Raw genomic sequence first — 22,865 nt, 5'->3', positions numbered from 1 at the left:
GGCTCTTAAACAGAGCCGAAGAGTAAGGGGAGGAGCAGAGCAGCCGCGGGAGGGGAAGTGCCCAGCTGGCATTTTCCCAGACATGTTCGGCTTTTTGGCAGTTCCCCCCGGACGGGGGTTTGATTGCCGAAAAGCCGGACATGTCCGGGAAAAACCGGACGTATGGTAACCCTAAGTTAAATGTATCCCATACAACATTGCAGTAATATTCTGTAAAGCAAATTATCACTACTTCAGCATAATTTCTAAGAGTGACTTGTATGAAAAGAAAAACAGAGTGCAAATATAGCACTAATTTGAATCATAGTTTTAAAAAGGGAAGTTCCTGTAAAACTAACCACCTTACCTTTTCTGAGATTACAAATTTGATAATAGCACTGCATATGGCAATACATTTGATGTTTTTAAAAGCTTTTAATAAAATTACACATGATAAGCTTATGGTTAATTTATGAGCTATGGGAATACAAAGAAGTTGTAACTCAACCGCCATTGTGAAAATAGATATAAAGCATGAAAAAGAATGAGGTCTGGAAGAGAAACTACATAAATTAGTGAAGGGCACTAAGTGGGATCTCCTGGAGTTGTCTTTAGATCTGTGTTTTTGCTTTAGTTAAATATATAAAATTAGCTAGACAGACAATCCAGCAGTGAAGTACAGTTTGTGAATTTGTTGATGATACACAGTTGCATGAAGTAACGGATAACAAAGCAAACAATATGTGATAATTCTAAAGCATTTGGACCCTGTTTTTATTAGTCTGTTGGGTAAGGAATGAAAATAGCATTTGGCTGAAAAAGGAGAAAATATAATTACAAAACTACTGAACACTGACATTGAAGAAATCTTGGAATAAATAGCAGAGCTATCGCCACTAATAAATATTCAGGGGGGCTGCACATCTCAGGATAACTAAGGGAGGGCATGTGTGGATGTAGGTATATACTCAAGTTATTTTTCACTCTTAGGTTACCATATGAACCCATCCCCTATCAATAGTGATCATTAGTTTTCGTTTGGTATACTTGAAATTAATTGCACACTAGTACCCATTAGTGTTTTTAAGGTTTATTCTAAGAAAAATCCCATGCTGTTATATTTTATTATTCAAGAAACAATATAATAAGGCTGGTGTTCTCAAAGAAGTTTAAAGCAATTACATGCCTGATTTCTATTGAAAGTCAATCGGATTTGGGTGCTTAACAACTTTAGGTTCCTTTGAAAAGGCTCGCTTTAAATGCCAAACTATGAAGCATATGCAAAAAAGGGTAGAGTTCAGTTTACAGCTGTAATTCACTTTCAGGCAAAAATCAGAGTACTTGCCCATGGAAGCGCTAATCATTTAATTAGATATGCAGGTACTCCGAATATGCTTGCAATTAATTTTGCATATGTAAATATTATTGGTGCAAGATACAACTGAATGAAGATAGGCTGGCTCTTAGCCTGACTGAAAATGTACTCCATCGTTTTCTGTTTTGCCAATAGTACTGACATCTAAATTCCTTAACGCTGCAAGATGTCTCACAAATCCCCCAAGATATCTTGCAGTAGACTGAAAAAATAGCTTGGTATTACGATGGGGTGGAGAATTACCAACTGTTTTCTCCTAATAATGGTCATTGGCCACACTGAACCTTGAAATGATAGCTTCATATCATTGTGTTATCTCAGTGGTGCTATTAGTGCTTATTACATAACGTGCCATGCAATACTTTAGTTGTTGAATTTCCATGCTTTAAAACCTTCTGGATTATTTATGCATAATTTTTGCTATGTTGTCAAAGGTTGATAATATAGTGATATTTACAAAGATAATGTCAATGGGATGGAACTGTGTTTCTGGGTAATTGTCTCCTGCTGCTCCATAAATACCAGAACAAAGCTGAAATGTTTATTTGAGGAGCAGGAAACATTGATCCTATGACAATATTCAATTACAATCACATTGTGTCTGTTGTACCAAATTATAAGTGTGGATTTAATTGGTGTATTCAATAGATGCTAGTGCAATGGAGTCACCGTAACTCATTCCCATTATTGACTGTTGCATTCCAGTAGGCTTAGAGAACCAACCTTTTGTGTGTGTGTGTGTGTGTGTGTGCACTTCAGCCAGTTACAGGGCAATAAATCTATAGTTGAGGCCTGTCTATCTAATGTTCTCAGTACATATATGAATAAACTGATTGCTAAGTTTTCAGCTTTCATCAAGGAATTAAAAACGTAAGAAAAAGTCTCATCATTGTCCTGGTTTTATAAAGTCATCGTCTCTGACTGGGCTTATTCTCAGAGGTAGGAGGAAAGAAATGTGTCCTCTGGGGGGAGGGATATCTCAGTGGTTTGAGCATTGGCCTGCTAAACCCAGGGTTGTGAGTTCAATCCTTGAGGAGGCCATTTAGGGAAGTGGGGTAGAAATCTGTCTGGGGATTGGTCCTCCTTTGAGCAGGGGGTTGGACTAAATGACCTCCTGAGGTCCCTTCCAACCCTAACATTCTATGATTCTAATGGTAACTGCCCTGCATGCTGGAACCATACCACCAGGTGGTGCAGACAACACACATTGCAGCAAGAGCACCTAGGAAAATTCAAATTTAGTCACATGAAATTCTTCCTAGTGATCTCCAAAGTGACGTGGTAGAGCTGTAGCTCTGTCATTCTCAAAGACAGTGCAGGATGCTCCATTTCCAGTTCATTCTAGTGATTGCTCCTCTCTGCTGCATTTTAGATAGCTCAGTCTTAATTCATCACTTTATATAACACCATTAATTTCAGTGGAGTTACATCAGGGATGAATTTGACTCTTTATACTCACTGGCACACTATCAGGGAAAGCATCTCAAGTGGATCCTCGCCCTTCTCAAGAGAGTGAGGAGGGAGGGGGGAAAGCTTGTACACCTTGGCAGTGCCAAACAGAATCAGGTCTTTAAATATCAATATCTCAAAACTGGCCCCTTGAGTTTGAATTTCTGTGGGATAGCACTTAAGTGTTTCCACTCATCCAAACAGACAAAAAATGTAGAAAGAAACATGTTTCTTTCACTGAGGGTGTGTTGGCTGTAAAAGAAATCAGAGGAAATACATAAATAGATTTACAGATCCATTCATAACCAGAGGCAGTGTTAGGCAAAGGGAAATCAGGTGCTGCCTAGAATGCTTATAAAAGTGGATCACTAGAAATGTGTTGGAACCAGTGGCGGATTAATGATTTTGCCGCCCCACCCGCCCCTGGCCCCGCCTCGACTCCACCCTTTCCTTGCCCCCATTCCAAACCCCTTCCCCAAAGTCTCCACCCCCTCCCTGCCCCTATTGGATCCCTTTCCCAAATCCCGCCCCGGCCCCGCCTCTTCCCCCAGCGCGCCCTGTTCCCCCTCCTCCCCCCTCCCTCCCTGCCCCACAAAACAGCTGTTTTGCAGTGCAAGCGCTGGGAGGGAGGGGAGAGAAACAGGACGCGGCGGTGCGCTCGCGGAGGAGGCGGAGGCGAGCTGGAGTAGGAGGGGAGGGGAGTTTCTCCGTGGGTGCTCAAATTTGCCGCCACTGCAAACTTGCCGCCCTAGGCCTAGGCCTTGTCAGCCTAGGTGATAATACACCGCTGGCTGGAACCATTATGGTTACTGGCTGAGATGGTTACTCGCAGTCAATTTTCCGAGATGGCAGAGCTTCTGCCCAAAGTAGTGGCCCTTTCTCAACCCCATTTTTTCTGCTTTATGCGTAACACATTACCCAAAATATTTTGCTTCAGGACATCCTTCAAAGCAGTGTTTCTCAAACTTGGGACGCCGCTTGGTTAGGGAAAGCCCCTGGCAGGCCGGGCTGGTTTGTTTACCTGCTGTGTACGCAGGTCTGGCCGATCTCGGCTCCCAGTGGCCGCGGTTCGCTGCTCCAGGCCAATGGAATCGGCCAAACCTGCGGACGCAGCAGGTAAACAAACTAGGCTTTCCCTACGCAAGCAGCGTCCCAAGTTTGGGAAACACTGCACTACTGTAAAAGGTTCTCCAGTTCTTTAGGGAACTTCAGGATGCCCATTGCATATAGCTGACCAGAAATGAAATGCCATTTTGGAGGAAGAAGTGAGACAATGGTAGAGGGCAAATTCTTCATAGCTAGATGTGGACAAACTCCCTTTAATCAATGTGAAGTAAGGAAAGAAATTTGTTGGGTTATTCTCCTGTTGTGAAAGTAGTGGGTCAGTTGCTGAATGGAAAAGATGGCAGAGTGGCATAGGTTGGGCTGAAATCCTGTCTTCAGCTAGGGCTAGTTTTGTTCTCAACCCATCTATGTAGATACAAATGCCTAACAATAACTGCTACAATAAACAACACACTTACCCTTTTTCTGCTGTGCAGGAGCGATGCCTCGGAGGACTGTCTGCCTCTTGTCTTAAATCCTTGACTGTTGCATTGATCGACAGTATTTAAAGCATGATTGAAATTTAGGACAGTGAGAGTGCATTTCACTGTGGTCTTAGAATTTCATGAGGACACCTGCAGAGTGTGTTATTGCCCTATTGTAAAGATTTTTGGCAGAAGTACATGGTAATTTGAGATCTATTGTAGAGTCTTTTACTAGCCCTTTTTTTCCTTTTTCGATTGGAGAGTAGCCCTGTTCACGAAGAGTCCATTTAAACCTATTTGTTCAATTGACTTTTCCCTGTGGAAAACCAGCCTTCTTGTTCTGAATCACAAAAGCCAGAAGAATAAGAGCTGTGGGCTCTTATCTTAGGTCTTCTATTAGAATTACTAAATAAGCTGCATTCATACGGCTAAATGTGCCTTTTCTTCCCAAGGTTGTTTTGACTTTCACATTAATTTTGAAATTCAGGTGAAGACTTGATTCTTTATAATATGGAAATATCATCTTGCCAGATCAAGCGCCACACATGTGGCTTTCCCCTTCCTGCACAGAAGGGTGGTCAGCAGCCTTCCTGCTGCCACTTGCTTCATATGCTCTGAAATCCATTAATTTAAACAGTTCATTCCTAGGAGTTTATTAGTATTTTTTTTTCTGGCAGAGGCTAAATAAAGTTCCTTTGTATAAATGACCTGCAGTGCTTTCTCAGCTGCAAGGATTATGAATGGTGACTTGATCAGTAACAATATAAAATTGCAACAGAAAAGAGCAGAAAGGATGCATTCTTTATTTACTGTTCACATTACATTATCAGAATGAAATATACATGAACTCTTTCCAAGTGGAGTAAAGAACATATTTTGAAAAATGCTTACAAATTCTTTCAGTTCTCCAATGTTGGTAATAAGGTAAGGGGTCAGTGAACTACGTATTGGCGGAGTCAGCCATATTGGTCCTTTACTTTGCTTGTTTTATTCACCCTGCTATCATTCTCATGAGTTTCTTATGTTCTGCAAGCACTATGTGTATTACATGTATTTTTTTGGAAAGGATGAAGTGAAGTGAATGTTTTGAGACAGGTATACATTTCTCAGTGATAAAATATTGAAATTTTAAATTGCTCTTCCTAGTTATTCTGCATCGTTATCCCATTGTGATTATGTGGATTTTATCATCTGGAGTAGACTGCAATAATATAAGGAAAGGTCAGAATAGCTACAGACCAAATCCAATGCCAGAGCTGTGGTAGTGGTAGATTGAATTGTAGCAAAATGGCATACTATTTAGATGGATTTAAACAATGAACATGATGTTGTGGTTCTGTTCCAGGTTTCCAATTGTATGTTCAGGATAATGGTCAATACTACCTCTCTAACTTAGTTCTGCACCAGAGCGCTGTTGGTGGGGAGGCAGTGGGGAGGAAGGCTGATCCTGACTCTATTCAAATCAGTTGACAAAATTTGAACCAGTGACATTCATTCCTCTACCATGAAACAACATCAGAAATTACCCTATTTATTCCAGTTTTTCATGCAGGTGGCACAGCAGGGTAATGGTCATTCCATTTTGCAGAACCAAAAAGAGCAGAACTGTCTCTTCAGCGGAGAGTAGCAGAGCTGCTTAATTAGGAGGAAAGCTAATAGACAGCTACTCTTAGGCTATATCTGTCTGCTGTTTGGACTATGTGGTTGTGAATAGCAGTGTACACCAAAGTGCTCAGCTGTAACTCCCCTTGGTGTGAACTAAAATATCGCTAGTTTGCATTACTTTGTCCTGTTTGAAGAGGACTGCGTTAATGCAAATTAGGATCCTTTTACTTCACACCTGCAGCAGCCACACGAGGGAGTTACAGCACAGCACTTTAGTGTACATTGCTATTCATGCTCCCATAGTCCAAACTGTGGTGAAGTGTAGACAAGCACTTATTGTACACTATCCAACATCTAATTCTTTTTTTCCCCATGGAGCTGTGGACTCCATTTCCAGTCTAGTTGTCTTAATTTTTTAAAAAAAAAAAAGACTTGAATAGGGGTTCAATGCTCCTATTTCTCATTTTTTATCCATGCCACAGTAGAACTGTGACAGTTCCTTTACCCTTTGTATCGCCATTTGGGTGGGGAACTCCATGGTTAGATGAGTCTGGCACCTCTTCTTTCCTGAGTTCCTTTCCAAAGTTCAACCAGAGAGATGTCAGCTTGGGGCCTATCAACTCCTTCAACATTGCTTTTGCGGCTTCATAAATAAGCCAGAGAATGTCACACCCCCAGCTTTATCAAGCTGACTGAGTCCTCTTGAAGCCTGGTTCCCACATACAGAAATTATACAGGTAGAATCAGACGTGCACAAAATGTCTAAATGTTGTTTGGTGGCCGAAGGGACATTTCCTATGTGACTACATAGGCTAGGATGCCCATGAAACCTCTGTAGCAATTTTGGGTTCTGTGATAATCTAGGAATTATTGCCTCTCTCAGTTTACCATCAATAACTCCAGATGCTAGTTTTCTCTATAAAAAAATGTGTCAAGAAGCTCTCCATGCAGAAAAGCATTTGCACTCCAAAAATCTTGGTAGTTAGTTACAGAACATTCTGCTTTACCAATGTATTTTTAGAAATGTCACTATTATAGATGCTCTGCTAAAGCTACCCCCTACCCCATCACTATAAGGAGGAAGCACTTATGACGTTTTTTTACTGGAGAGGGAAGGAGAAAACAGAATTCTATGGGCTTTGCCACTTATAGTTAACTTGTAAAGAGGTATATTTTGGTTTAAAGATAGGCCAAATATTTCTAACAACCTTGATCATGTCTCTTTAAAGCTGATATTCCTGTGCCGGAGAGAGATTAACCACAATGCAGTTTTGTCTCCAGATTTCCACGTATTTGTAATTGGGTCTGCTGCCTACTGCTGCCAACATTTCCAACTGTCACACAGCAGGTCTGTTTCCAAGGAGCTGAAGTGAACACTGAGTATAGCTACAGTACATGGCTTAGATAACTAATTCAGATAGGGGAAGAGCCAGTGACTTTTACTCATCATGTGCAGAGAAGTCTGATAATGATAGTGATAAAGCGACATGGTCAGCTGCAGAACATAATTTACATCAAAGCTTTTGTGAATTGATAGTGGGATTGCTAATTAAGAGCCAGATTCTGCTATTGTCTTCAGTGGGAGTTGTGTGCATGCATCTGAGGGAAGATTTTGGCCTTCTTACTTTCCTCTGGTATAGATTTTGCCCTTTACTTAAATAGGAGCTGGATCAGCCTCCAAGCAAGCATGATAGCTAGGAATGCCTTAGACAGTTCTCCAGAAATACTCACACACTGCCTTACTCAGCTGCTTCGTTCCCTGTGTGTATTCAGTCATATCTACTTACTTAGGAGCCAAAATAAGTTTCCCCTATTTCTTACTTTGATTAGCCCCGCAGAGGCAATACAGCTATAGGGAAGGGTGTTGGCCTACTTCACACATCAACAGAATTGTTCACCTATTCTCCTCTAAGTACCTTTATTACTGGTGACATCAGAACTATTAAGATCCCAGTTTACGTTTCTGATACCAGGTGGAGTTTGCAGTGCTGACAAAACTGAGTAGTTGTGCTTTGTTTAAATGACCTTGAGAAACAAGAAGTACTGTAATTATTATTTTCTGTATTATTACTAGTTTGTGATGTATGTTAAAATCTAAGAGCCACACTGCGGCCGTTACCACCAACTTGAGTAGGGGGTTGTGTGGGTTTGCAACACCCCATGTGCAGCTTGCACAGGGATTGGTCTTCTGGCTGACACAATTGCTCCTGAAGCAGCTGCTAGATGAAGAACTACACAGGTTGTACATCCTTTTGGAAGGGTATGGCCTGTTTCCCTCAGTGTGGGTATGGCCTGCACTAAGGGCCAGGAGAAAGAGGGAGTAATCGGTGTCCACTCTTCCGTCCCGGCATCTTTGGGATGCACCAAGGAAGCAGTTTATGCCCTTCCTCAACCACGGCAGGTTGTAATTGTGACAGGCCCTTGCATAGGTGGTGCAAAGGGGAAGGAGGACCTTCAATACTCATGCTGTACCAGTTGTACACATGCATAATTACCTTTCTGAGACTATATCCTGCCTATCTAATGTGTCTATTCTATATGCATTGCAATATATAATACATTCCATAACTGTAGTAGTACTTGGAACCTAACTGTGCCAATTTTTAAATGTACAGTTTCCTTTTTGGGGTTTGTTTCATGATCTGTTTTATTTAGTCAATTTAACTTAAACAAAAATAAGTAGAAGAAAGTGTTGTCTTCTAATACACTGCAGTGGTTTTACATCAGAAACATGCATCATGAAGAAGATTTCTGAAGACTGATTTTCATTGTTAGCAGGTTCATAAAATGGAATATCAAAAGGCTTCTATTTCATTAAAAGTAGATCAAAAATCAGAATAGCAGACAGCTTATATGTTATTTCCTTTCATACAGTATTTCTTTGAAAGCAGCGTGCCTCTCATGACTGTAGTATAGAGTCAGAAAGTTGTGGGTATTTTTAAGCTTCCTTTTCAATGGTCATTTCTCAAGGCTCTGCTCTGCAAAGTATTTTTCATGTTTTATGCATGTCAGTTGTCATAGATAACTTCAAAACAAAGAATCTTTTCAGTGCGTTTATGGAAGAGGAATATCATTGTTTTGGGGAAAGGTTGTGTGTCCATTTCAAATGTTCCTTTCTTTTGTCGTGACCAGGTATTGGTTCTTCTCTCTAAAAAGGCATAGGGTGGATATCCATGTATCTAGAACATTGAAGAATGTGGTGCAGTCACTATTTGAAGGTGTTAATGTTTATATGACCCAGCATTAATCTCTCAGTGTATGAAATGAGACTAATGTGAGTTGTGTGTCAACTGTAGCCATCTAAAGGCAATTACTTCAAAATAATAACTCTTTTGAAGATGTGAGAGGTGACTAGGTCTTCCCTTATTAGTACTTTCAACCAGAGTAAAAGAATATAAAAGTCAAAATAAAATCATGGGGGAGAGTAGGAGGAGAGAAAAGGACAGATAATTTTTCCATTGATTTGCACTGTGGATAGGAATGAACAAACTAGCTGGGTTGAAATAAATCATCCTAAACTATTATTTAGGTTTGATTAAGGCCATGCTCTACTCACCACCAACTATTCTTTCTTACTCCCATTTCTGAGGAAGCAAAATACTGTCTTTGTGTTCATACAGCATTATATGTGGGGCTTTGCTCCTGACTGATGCCTCTGAGTGCTCTTGTATTATAAGTAGTAATTACATACTCACACAAACATACACATTACATTAAAACAATGTTAAGGTTGCAAAGTCAAGCACTCAAAATGAAGAAACACCAGAATTAAAGTTGCTGGTGATAGCACACCTACAGATTGATCTGCACATAGGAGTTGTGAGAGGATGAAGCATGCTCAGTGCTGACAGAATCTTCAGAAAATGTAGCTACCAAATTTTAAGAAGTCTATACTGAACATGTGTGAACTTATAATTTGGCAAGTGTTGGCCGCTTCCCTGACACAAGAACAATCCTCCTGCCAAATTTCAAATCTCTTCTGTAAAGCCTGAAGGTGCTAGAACTTCTCAGCCAAACAGTTGTAGGGTTTGTTTTATATTTTTAACATATGCAAAACATTTCTGTCCTTAGTCTCATTATTGGAAACAGCTGAAACATTTTTGCTGAAACTTTCCCCAAAATAATCAGCCTGAGGCAGACACCCAGAATTAACACTTTTAGCCTGAATGGCAAAGTTAATAGCCACAGAAAACAATCTTATAATGGAAAGTGTTGGACAATCTTAAATACAGATGGTGCTACCTGCTCAACCTATAATAATCCTCAATGTCTGGACAGGTATTTTCTTCAGTTGCTTACCCCTTGTACTTCCGGGAGTTCACCCCTTCATGGGACTCAATAGCTGTCTTCTGTCTCTCTTCTTCTTTCCCCTTCAGGCAGGTCTCTTCTTTAGGCTTCCAACCACTGCCCCGGTATTCTGAAGCAGGAAGTAGCCGCTGAAGCACATGCGGTGATGCCCATTGATTGAAAAATTGAGATCAACATTGTTGAAAACTTTGGCAGATGCAGAATAGCTCTTTGGGTGTCCATCTATAGGTTAAAGAGAGAGTTTAGTATGAAGGTGATTTTCAAAGGCTAGGTCTGCACTGGGGGGGGTGTCGACCTAAGATATGCAACTTCAGCTACGTGAATAGCGTAGCTGAAGTCGGCGTATCTTAGGTCGATTTACCTGGCCATGAGGACGGCGGAGAGTCAACTGCTGCCGCTTCCCCGTTGACTCCGCTTCCGCCTTTCGATGCGGTGGAGTTCTGGAGTCGACGGCAGAGCGATCGGGGATCAATTTTATCGCGTCTACACTAGATGCGATAAATCGATCCCCAATAGATCGATCACTACCCGCCGATCCGGCGGATAGTGTAGACGTACCCAAAGATGCTGCTTCTTTGTTCCTGAATTGTCTGCACAGTGGGCCAGGGGCATGGTCCTGGAGAATGGATGCCCACCTAGTAATTTTGGAAGGGGCCAGGAGTGCTTGAGAACTGCTCCAAGTGCCAGAGGCATGTCTAACTCAGGAAATGTATGTTAAGGTGCTCAAGCAGCATTGAGCTTGAAGTCTGTCTCCCCTGAAGATAGTCAATACATAGATTAAAGACCCACCTTCCACACTCTTTGTGTGCACAGATTTGAAAGAGACAGACAGAGGAGATTTGGTGAGTGTTTATAGGAATAATGTAGAGAAAAAGGAAAAGTGTCAGGATTAGAGCTGTGAGTAGGAGAGGCAAATGTAGGCATTATAAAGAGGCTGGTGCAAACCTAAAGTGAGGGGGTCACTGTAGTAATTAGGAGGAGTGTGACAGCCCAGGAACAGGCTGCAGTACCGCACTGGACCACATCTGGTACCCTATGGATAGGCAGTCCCAGTACCAAATTATGCAGGAATTCTGGGTCATGGAGAATGTCCCACCTGAACTAGTATCAGAGGGGTAGCCGTGTTAGTCTGAATCTGTAAAAAGCAACAGAAGGTCCTGTGGCACCTTTAAGACTCGCAGTGCACCTCACCCTCCCTGATTGAACTAACCTCGTTATCTCCATACTGATTTATACCTGCCTCTGGAAATTTCCATTACTTGCATCTGAAGAAGTGAGGTTCTTACCCACGAAAGCTTATGCTCCCAATACTTCTGTTAGTCTTAAAGGTGCCACAGGACCCTCTGTTGCTTTCCACCTGAACTAGGTATTATAGATGATACACATTATGGAAGGTACTTTGAGAGATATCAAATGGTGAAAATGAAGCCTACAGAAATACAAAACATATTTATCCCATTAAGTTGATGGCTATATGTGATGCAAAGTTGGTGTTTGCTGTTGGGATGAGCATACCACAACAGCTACACCCAGCTATTGGCCCCCCAGCATTTATCCAGTTTACAGCCTGGCATAACAGCCTCTGCTTTCTGTTGAGTCCTCACCCAGCAGCTCATGCTTGAAGGGCTCATTCACCAGTAATGAGGTTGTCAATTTTAGAGTTTATGTAGTTGAGCTTCCTTTTGCTCCTTTTAGCATCTCTGTCGTGCTCAGGCAACTCTATTTCTGGGGCTATGATACCAAAAAGGGTGCTGGTGGGGTGGTTATACTGCCCCAAAGGCCATATTTGCCCCGAGAGGATTGCTAAAGGGTCTTGAGTGATCTTTGGGTCTCTCCAGGCACTGCTATGGTTCTTGCTTCTAAATAAGTCATTGGGACTGGAAGTAGGCCATGATGTTTAGAGATGGAAAAATGGAGCCCAGCAAAGGAGGGGTTTCCTAAGTCTTGAAGAAGAATCCAACTGGAGGAAGTTTAGGCCTCATGCCCTTTCCTGTTCCTTCTCCCCATGGATATTAGCGCACATACTGAGGGTCAGTACTGTGTCAGAGAAAAGAAGTTATGTACATCTCACGGAAAAGTTTATCAATCTGTAAACTAATCCCGAAGGGTTCCCACGTCTCAAGTTAGAAGGAGGATAGAACATGGCTGTTTCATGTGTATACTGGCAGATTCCAAAATGTACTATTTTTCAAGTGCAGTGGAGTTCTATACAACATTGTGTGGTTTGGGGGTGGGGGAGAAAGACCAAAAATTGATTTTGTCTACACAATAGAAAGATTTAAGAATAAAATATTGCTGCTGTGCTCTGTGCATTGGTTCACATTCAGTTCAGGGCTATTCCTCCCAGAAACCTATCAGTAAATGATTTTTGATGGTACAGATGTTTCTAACAATATCTAAAAGGCACAATTGATGCATGTTAATGTTAGTGTAATGTCAAGGCACAAATACATTCTAAATACTTTGTGAAAACAGTCCTGAAAATATTTGTTGTGCTGCTGGTGAGGATGCACCACTAAAATAAGCCTTCATTTGCACAGTGTTATTGAGTGTAAGAGAGAATGGAGAATTGAGTTGTATATGCAATTGTGCAGAATAAATATTATTTGTTAATTGTCTTTTATGCAAAGCCTGTTTTACGCACACTAATTTGGCACTATTCAGTGGCACTAAGGAAATTCATAGGATCACCCAGTTGGTGAGCAAAGAGAATCTGTGGGACGTCTGTCTGACTCATGATCCAGCTGGTTACTCTCATCAGGAAAATGAGAAATCAAAGCTGGGAATGAAACCATGGTGCCTCTCAAGGCAGCAAACAGCACTCCACTTGAGAAGAGGCCTGCATTCAGTTCACTGCTCTGCCACAGACTTCCTGTGTGACCTTAGGCAGGATTAGGTACAAGTGAATATACTGGAACAAAAGGTGTGTTCCTAATTTTGGTTAAAATGGCAGTGAAGACACAGCATCTCGGGTTAGCAGCTCAAGTAACAGCCTATAGGAGAGAATGGGGTTGAATTTGAGCTGCTAACCTGAGTTAAAAGTTGTCACCATGTTTTCACTACTATTTTAACCCAGGTTAGATCACATGGGGTTGCTAACTTGAGTTAAGAATATACCTTTTTGCAGTGTAGACATACCCTTAGTCTTTCTCTGCCTGAGTTCCCTATCTGTAAAATGGGGATAATAATATTGCCTTACTTCACAGGGATGTTGTCAGTATAACTAGATTGAAGATTGTGAGGCTCTGAGATACTATGGTGATGGAGAACATATAAATATAATAAACTGTCCACTTGTCCACCAAATTGGCATATAAGGTTGCTTCCATAAACTAGATTAGTAGTACCATCCCCTTACGAATAGCCAGCACATGCGATATCTTAGTAATAAGCCAAGAGGCAAAATTGCTTATCATGCAGAATCCATTCTCTGTTGTTTCAACTCCGTTTAATCAAACAGAGATATGAATCGCACATAATAACAATTGCCCTCATATATGATTCTCTTCTAGAATTACAACAACAGCTGCTTGTATGATGGATCTACGAAGGTACCCGCTGGATGAACAAAACTGCACACTGGAGATTGAGAGCTGTAAGTACTTTTGTAGATCCTGCTTACTGTATGGTCAAACTGTTTCAGACGTTTTATTTATTTATTTATTTATTTATTTGGGTACATGTTACTAACCTAGTTGCCTTTCTGTCAGATGATATTTAGACCCTTGTAAACATGCACACCACATTTAGCTTTCCAGATGGATTAGTAATTTGTGGCACAAGGATTAGAGGAATTTATTTTGTGTTTTGATGGACAATTTTCAGCTTTAAAAGTCTCACTCAAATGGCTTGTTGTAGTTCATGTGAGGAGCAAGAGGATTACTATCATTTCTTTATCCTTCTCTGCTGCTGAACTGTGTTGTTGCTTGTTTTAATTTTTAAACAAGGGCTTAGATTTTTCTTTATAGTCAATGTTTTTTTATCACCGACACCGTAGTTAGACTTTCGGTGCATGTGTAATACAGTCTATTATATGTGTGGATTGAATAACTAGTCTCTCTGTTAAAGGTCAGGCTTTCCATACAACTAAGACATGTGCTGTGAAATAAAATTTAAAATCTGTTTACATTGAAAGCTCTTTGGAGAATTTTAATATATCGGAGAACAAAATAATGTATGGTCATATGATAAATACAGTATTGCAGGCAACAAGTTATTTGACATAGTAATTAAGATTGTGTCAGCACTTCCATGGTGAGCTCTGTTTTTTAGTAAAACAGTAGATCACTCAACTGTGGTACATCATAAAGCTGAAATGTGACATATTTCACTTTCTCTGAGTGGAATTTATTGAGTGATTTGCAAGCAAACAAAAATAATTTGAATGTTTTAATATATGAAATTTGCAGCATTCGTTAAAACATTTATACTCTTTATACTTTAAAACAACTTTGATTATATAGCTATATATGGTATATGTGTACGTTACTTGCCTAGATTTACACATATATTTAATTCCCATACTGTTTCCCCTATTCAGGAAAGCACTTCAGAACATGCTTAACTTTAAGCATGTGTTCAAGTCCCATTCACTTCAATTTTATTTAAACATATTCTTCTGTGCTTTCCTGAACAGGGATACTTTCCTGAATTAGACCCTCTGAGTATTCTCATTGAAATCATTCACAGTGCATAAAGCTAAGCATTATTGATGTTATAGTGGTTATTGCTTTTTTTTAAATGTCCTTATTTTATACTGGAATATTTGGGTTGCAAATATTGTGACTGACTTTGCTTTTGGAAATATATATATGGTAAAATCCTCCTTCTCTTGAAGTCAGTAGCAGGACTCCCATTGATTTCAATGGGCCAGGATTTCACTGTTAATTTGCAGTGTTTAAGCATCGCTGAACAAACTATGCTAGTACATTACTTAATAGGAGAGAAATACAGCGAATCAATTTATCTACTGGCATAACAGCAATGATTCTGTGGATTTAAGTCTGTGGAGAATAATGTTTTAGTGAAAGGAATCTCCCCTGCTTCCCCACACACACCTCCTGAATATTGTTCTCTGCTTCAGAAAATGTTCCAGCACAATCCATTAGAAATATTGCCAGCTCTGAACTTTTATATGGTATCAGCAGGATGGCATGCCTTTCATTTCATTTAGTTTGCACCTACTGCCTGTGTGTAAGAGGAGCAGTAACTGTGCTCTTGTTAAGGTCGAGATTCGTTTATGAATAAAGTGGAAAAGAACAAATCTGACAGAAAAAAAATATTGAAGCAGAGATGTATGAACAATGGAGAGTAAAAATCAAACATGGAATAACCTAAAAAATGCATTTCTGTGTGTGTCCTTGTTGGAGAGGCAGTAAAATTTGTGGTTTAAACAGAGATTTGAAGACCAAGTGCTCAAGAGTTCCAGTCTCAGCTTTGTCATTATCATATGGTTCAACTTTCAGCAAGGCACTCGCCCTGTCTGCGGCTCGGTGTTCCAAAATGTAAAATTGAGATGATAAAGCGGGACTGTATTTAACCTGCCTTTCAAGATATTATGATGTTGAGAGCCATATAAGAAAACAGACAGACAGATGTTAATACTTTAATATGGTGTTCTGAAGCCCTATGTCAATCCTCCATATTGAAATTATTAATGGATCTGCATGTCCAGGTAGAAATGCAAATCTATCCAACCGTTACAACTGCTTGAGTCAAATTTTCCAGATTGAAATTTGCTGCAGATCTAAAAAAAATGTATTGTCCTGGGCCAAAGGATGAGTTTGATTTAATTTCCTGCAAACATGGATTAAGAAATTACTGTGATGGAGAGTTTTACTATTAGGTAAAATATGAGGCTAGATGGTATCATCAATCAAGAGAAGCAGAAGACAGCATTTTTACAGTATCAGTTCAAAGAATAGGATTAATGCCTGCGTTATCTGTATACTGTGAGCAGAAAAAGCAATTAATTAAAATAGGGCCATAGTTTTTGACTGAAATATGAGATATATGCTACTGCCTTATACATCTGTGGACATACCGGTACATTGTTTTTCTGTGATCATGGCTTGTACAGTTCATAGATAAAAAACTGAAATGTCTTGAAAATCTGCTTTCTATTTCTGTGATGCTTTTGTACTACTACTATCAGGTAGCTCTTTCCTGGGTGGGTAAGATCAGAGCTTCCCTATCTTCTATCTTCTTTCATCTCTCTTTCCTCATCTCTCTTTCTGCTGGCAGCCAATGAACAGATCATTGCTGAGTAGTAAAAATGAGACATTAGAGTAAAGTCAGCTGGTCATCACCTTCTCAGTGGGATAATGGCAACAGAGATAGCTTCCTTTTCAATGAAGTGTTGATATCAGAAGGTGGATCACTCTTCTCTTCAGCCTTCTACCTCTGCTAGTGCTGTATGAACAGCTAAGCTCCTTGTGGCATCCTAGATTAGTTGATCCTCCCACCTTCCATTCATTTGTGTGTTGAAGTTCTAGTGATTGAAAAGAACCAAATGTGTAAGCAAATGAGTCACAAGTCTAGAAGGAGCTTGGAGGCAAACAGATGTTTTAGGAAGTACATGGAACATTGGTTCACCTAATTTAAATACACCTCTACCCCGATATAACATGACCCGATATAACACGAATTCGGATATAATGCGGTAAAGCAGCGCTCCAGGGGGGCGGGGCTGCGCGATCTGGCAGATCAAAGCAAGTTCTATATAACACAGTTTCACCTATAACGTGGTAGGATTTTTTGGCTCCCGAGGACAGCGTTATATTGGGGTAGAGGTGTACATAAATAAATAAATAGAATACCTTCTTGCACATCTGCTGGACTCCGGATTTCAAGTGATGCCGTCCACACACAAATCTATTCTGAAACAGTGGAGCCTTTCACTATAAAATCATTCAGATTGATCATGGATTTGATCATGGATTTTTCTGAATATATTCAAATGCAGTTACTCTAGTTTCATGTTATGCGTTTGGACTATTATCCATTTCAATTACACAATGACACTTACAGGCTTTAAAGTTCATTTCAATTCTTGACTCATCTCATTACAAAATAATGTGTTCAGTACAGCAGTGTTAACATTCTGGCAATCACATCATGCAGGTAACCATTATCTGTACTGAAATATCATAGTGAATCTGTCTACCTTATTACAGTACTGTATCTCTGTCCATGTTTGTGTTCTTATCCAACAAAAAGCAAGTACTGGTAATTGCTCCATAAGTGCACATAAGAGACCACCTTTTGAAAATGTCTCCTGTAAGGTTTTAAATATTTAGCCCAGTTGCTGCTGAAGTATCAAACAAACAGAAGGAAAATTTCTGTACAATCTGTCTTTATAGGCTTATGATGAGGATATCACATATGCTACAAAATTTTGAGCAAATGGCTGCTCAGAAATACAAACTGATAAAAATAGATATTTTTCCATATATAATTTAAAGCTTAAATATGTTTCTAATCATTTAAAAGTACAGATTGCGTAGAAAAAGAAAAATGCTTTCAAATATTGTTTGCTTTTTGCATTTTCTTGCCCTTTTTTCTCTTGGCTGTAAGGATATTCTCCAAAGTGAGCAGTGTAGGGGTACATTTTTAATGTGCACTGAGGGAATTTCTCCCTGTAACTCCCATTGACAGGAAGTGTTGTCAAGTGTCGATGCAAGAGATTAAAAGTTAAGATCTTGGATTCTTTTCCACTGACTTACGGCATGAGCGCAGGTAGTTCACTTAACCTTTCTGTACTATAGGTTGCTCACTTGTATTGTAAATATTTCTACTTCAGAAAGATGTTTTATGGCACAATCCTCGGACATCTCTTATGAAGGTGCATTAAGGAATAGCAGAAAATACAGGTAGCTTTTCACTCTCACCGCCCCTTAGTGTACCCAATTAAGAGCAGGAAAAAATACTGACCTAAATTCTCCTTTGAGTGCTGGGCAAAAAGCCTGGCTGATGTGCTCAGCATACTCTGTGGTCCCAAGGAAGTTTAGTCAGCTGTGCTAAGGTCATGCCAGAACCCCACATACACCTAAATACATACTGCCAGTGCCATTGGCAGCATGTGAAGAGGGGAAGCCCATACTGCTCCTATTTGGAGCAGCAGTAAAAATAGCTACAGAATGCATTTGTCCAGACCTTACTGAAACAACCTGTCTGTCTGGAGTCAGGATTAGAGCTATGAAAATATTGGATTTTTCAGGTCAGTTCTGAAAAATCAGAAAACAAATTGTTTTGGATCAAATCAAAAATGAAAAATTTCAAAATTATTGGCACATTGAAAAGTTAAAAAAACAACAAAAATCCTTCATTTTAAGTAGAATGAGCCCATTTGAAATGTTTTTATTTTATTTTATTTTTTTTTAATTAGAGTAACGTTTGAAACAAATCACTCAAAATGTTGCATTTTGAAAATATTGAAATGTTTCAGTTATTTTGCAATTTTGTTCAGGGTTTTTCTGACCAAAACAATTTAGGAAAATTGGCACAAATTCATTAAATGTTTTGGTATCAACAAATCTGGAGTTTTTGCCAAATAAAGTTTTAAGTCAAAAAATATTACTTAGCTCTAGTATGGAATATTTAGAAACTGCCTGCTCTGCATTAAACCAGTGTTCTTGCCACTATTCCCAACATATTTCATGCTACCAAGATGTGAGTTTTCCCCTGAATATTTGAAGAGTGAGAATTTGAGATCTTGAAAGGAGATTGCCAAAGCCACAGAGGAAAACATGGTTTCTGCCCTGAGGAACTCCGTGAAATGGTTCACTGATACAAGGGTGGAATGCATTGCATTTACTTTTAAAATGGTACCTTTCTTCCAAAACAAACCAAAGTTCTGTACAAATTGTATGTACGTGGGTGCATGGCAGCCATTTCTTCAGGGAAAGTGAGACAGCCAAAAGGACATCTTATGCACAGAGCAGCACAACAGGAGGAAAAGGGAGTATTTTGGTGAAAAACTGAAAGACAAACACCTGTTCTTGAAACATGCCGTACAGTGTTTAGTGGTTATGCAAAACAGAGAGAACCTTGATTGTAAAGTTTTTGTTTGTTTTCTGAAAACCCAAACACAGTAAACTATGTGGACTTCAGTTTATCTTCTCTGGAAGGATGAAAAGCTGAATTGAATCCCCCAGTTTGAACATGCGGTTCCTAGTGTTCTGAGTCTTTGTGGGCTGATATTTAGACAGCTCTGTGCTCTGTCTAAGCTGAGGAGTTACCTGAAGAGCACTGGCAGTAATAACGTATCACAGTTAAAGTGGATTTTCTCTCATAAAAGGCCTAACATTCATATCAAACGCCTTGTGAACTGGTCATCTCTTTGAGCTATGTAGGTGAGTTATCAGATGTGGGATATTGACGTGCTGACAAGTGTCTGAGATGTGCATGGCATCTGATATGAAATGGTTGCTTCTTTATGACCCTCTACAGAATGTAAATACTTTTTTTTCTAAAATGTAGAGAAAATCTGGGTTGTAATTCAAACCCTTTAAACCCCTTCCTCAGTCAGTGTGTGATGCAGCCAGCATTTCTGGGGTGAGCTAAATTTATCAGCAGTGTATTGCTCTTCCATGGTCTCCTATATCAATTTGGGCCCAAAAAGCAATTGCTGAGTCAATGTAAACAGACGTCTGCTTACCTACTATTTTCACTTTGTGCCTGGTGCTTCTGAGACAGCCAAAGCTGGTCATTAATAAATGTAAAATCTCAGTTAAGTCCACACGAATCGCTTCAAGGGGCATAAAAATATATCCAGTGGTGACACATACTATCTTCCCTTCTAGCAATGCAAGACAGGTTACATAATGCACCGTGGTTCATGGTAATAACAAGCCATTGTGTTCAAATGGCAACAACAGTAACTGGGAAAAACCGCTTCCTAATCACTGAATTAAAGCATCATTGATGTCTTATTTTGCTTTAATGATGCTGTTATATTCACACTCTGTATAATACAGTATAGAGACATAAAAAAACATAAAAAGTAATATTAAATTCATTATTTATCTGTATTTATCTCTGATATATATAAACACACATGGAGATGTGATATCCATGTGATCAATTTCAGATCATGTGTTCAATGAGTTTTTCACATGCTTTGGACAACCACTGTGCACCTCTGACCGCCTGTCCTACATACTCATCTCCTCTGAGACTTATTCTAACATCCCAAAGCAGCTTCAACCTGCCTAAGAATCGTTTCTTTCTGTCCCCCCAGTATGGAATTTCCATCATTCAGCCCTAGGCCCATGACTGATTTTGATATACGTTTCACAAGCTTTTGAGTTGGCTACCTTGCAGTACTACAGGGCTATAAACAGGGAGCATCTTGTGAAAGGGAGCTTCCAGACTTTCCATTGAGCCATAGAAGCACTTAGTTCTAATCTTGGAAGATCTTAAAAGAAGAGTTTAAAAGTATGACAAATAGGTAATTGTAGAAGTTTGTGTGGCTCCCTTTGAGTTCTTTACCTTGGCTTCATGGTAACTAAGGCATATGACTTTCCAGAAAGAGGAATTTAAAAAATAATATCTTTTTAAAACTCTCTAAAACTTTCCTAAGGTAGTGCTACCCCTCCCCCCCCCCCCCGTAAAGTACAGTAACTCATCGCTTAACATTGTAGTTATGTTCCTGAAAAATGCGACTTTAAGCGAAACGATCTTAAGCAAATCCAATTTTCCCATAAGAATTAATGTAAATGCCCGGGGTTCCAGGGAAATGTTTTTCACCAGACAAAAGATATAGATATAGATATAGATATAGATATACACACACAAAGAGTATAAATTTTAAACAAACAATTAAATAATGTACACAGCAATGATGATTGTGAAGCTTGGTTGAGGTGGTGAAGTCAGAGGGTGGGATATTTCCTAGGGAATGCCTTACTGCTAAATGATGGACTGGAACAGCTGAGCCCTCAAGGGTTAACCCATTGTTGTTAATGTAGCCTCACACTCTACAAGACAGCACAAATGGAGGGAGGGGAGACAGCATGGGAGACAGAGACATACACCTTGTGTGTGTGTGTGAGAGAGAGAGAGAGAGAGAGAAAGAAAGAGAGAGAGATGCACATTGCCCCTTTAAGTACGCTGACCGCACTGTAAGTACACTGCCTTTTTAAGTAGATCAGCAAGTTGAGACCGCAGCTACTGCCAGCAAGCTCCCTCCGTCCTGAGTCCTTCTGTCGTGTCCCCCCCTTCTCCTGCTTACCTGAGATGGGGTAAGCGGGGGGGCAGGAACAGGGGGGGAGGGGTACACCCTGACATTAGCCCCCTTTTCCCCCCCCGCCCCGCACAGCAAGCAGGAGGCTCCTGGGAGCAGCTCCAAGGCAGAGGGCAGGAGAAGCACATGGCAGTGGGGGGAGGGACAGCTGAACTGCCAGCAATTGATAGCCTGCTGGGCGGCTGCCACACAGGGAACCTAGGGGAGCGGAGAGCTGATGCAGGGAGAGGGAGCTGCCGGTCTACCCTGGTTCCAAGCCTCCACCAGCTAGCTGCAACAGCCTGCTCTTTCTGCAAGCAGTGAACAAAGCAGGCAGCTGCCAAACAACGTTATAGAACGACGTTATATGGGAGCATTGCGCAACTTTAAACAAGCATGTTCTCTAATTGATCAGCAACGTAACAACAAAACAACATTAACCGGGACAACTTTAAGTGAGGAGTTACTGTATGTGGCATATACAGAATACATACGAGTAGGGTATTGTGTGCAGCTTTTAGCAATGCTTGTTTGGATGACCTGAATAACTCACTTGTGCCATTTGTGATTAATGCAGTTGTCCCAGATTCCATCAAGAAACTTTTTATACCACTCCAGACCAACATGTAACATCCATCATGCACATCTGCACTCACACGTGTGCGCACGCACACACACATCTAACCGCTACAACATTTTTTTTGTGGTAGAATGAATTGTTCTCCTAGTCAGTGGGTTTAGGTGCACAGTCCACTCAGAGTTTTCAGGCTCCTGCCTTAAGTCCAGTAGATGTCTTCATTTCATGCTGAGCTGAGTAATCCATTAGGCACACCATGAGGAGCAAACTTGAATGATGCATTAAAATCTGTGCGTCAGAGGCAAGTGAGAAATTTAGTTATTTTGTTGGGAGCATGATTCATCTGAAACAAAGCATCCCATTCAGAGCAAGGACACTGTTTAATAAATTCATTCTGGTTGTGTTTTATTTGTTTTCCTATTGATGGGGGAATGATATGGGTTGAGTTAAACCCGAGGCTGTAATTTCATCAGAGTGAAAGAGGGGGTATAAAAGAAATAAAGGCTACTGCTGTCCTATACTGCTCAGAGGAAAAACGGGAGACAGAACAGTCCATCCTCCTTTCATGGTTGACCAGTATGTCCACGATCATGGCCCAGTGTAGATATCTCTCTCTCTCATTCACACTCACACACACTTTTCCATACATTTTATTATTATAAAACTGCCCATGTGTAACAGGGTACACTCACGGCTGGGATGTATCCTCGTGGCTGAGTTTGGGGATCATTTCTCATCCAGTCTGATGTCCCCCTTCCTTAGTGGCCCTAGATTCTATAAATCTGAGGAGCGTATGCAGGCAATGTCCCCAGGGCCTGT

At 40.3% G+C, this 22,865-nt stretch overlaps 1 protein-coding gene across 4 annotated transcripts in view; it reads left to right on the top strand.

The window, feature by feature from the left end:
* The window catches only part of GABRB2 (gamma-aminobutyric acid type A receptor subunit beta2), a 245,723-nt gene that overhangs the window by 135,270 nt on the left and 87,588 nt on the right, over positions 1-22,865 (top strand). For all 4 annotated transcript variants that reach the window (XM_034779795.1, XM_034779794.1, XM_034779793.1 and 1 more), the window contains exon 6: positions 13,758-13,840. In XM_034779795.1, coding sequence (XP_034635686.1) covers positions 13,758-13,840 — 83 coding nt within the window. The remainder of the gene's footprint in view (positions 1-13,757; positions 13,841-22,865) is intronic.

The sequence above is a fragment of the Trachemys scripta genome, chromosome 8, assembly GCF_013100865.1.
Source record: "Trachemys scripta elegans isolate TJP31775 chromosome 8, CAS_Tse_1.0, whole genome shotgun sequence".
Classification (NCBI taxonomy): Eukaryota; Metazoa; Chordata; order Testudines; family Emydidae; genus Trachemys; species Trachemys scripta.
This window is presented reverse-complemented; position numbering and strand designations above follow the sequence as displayed.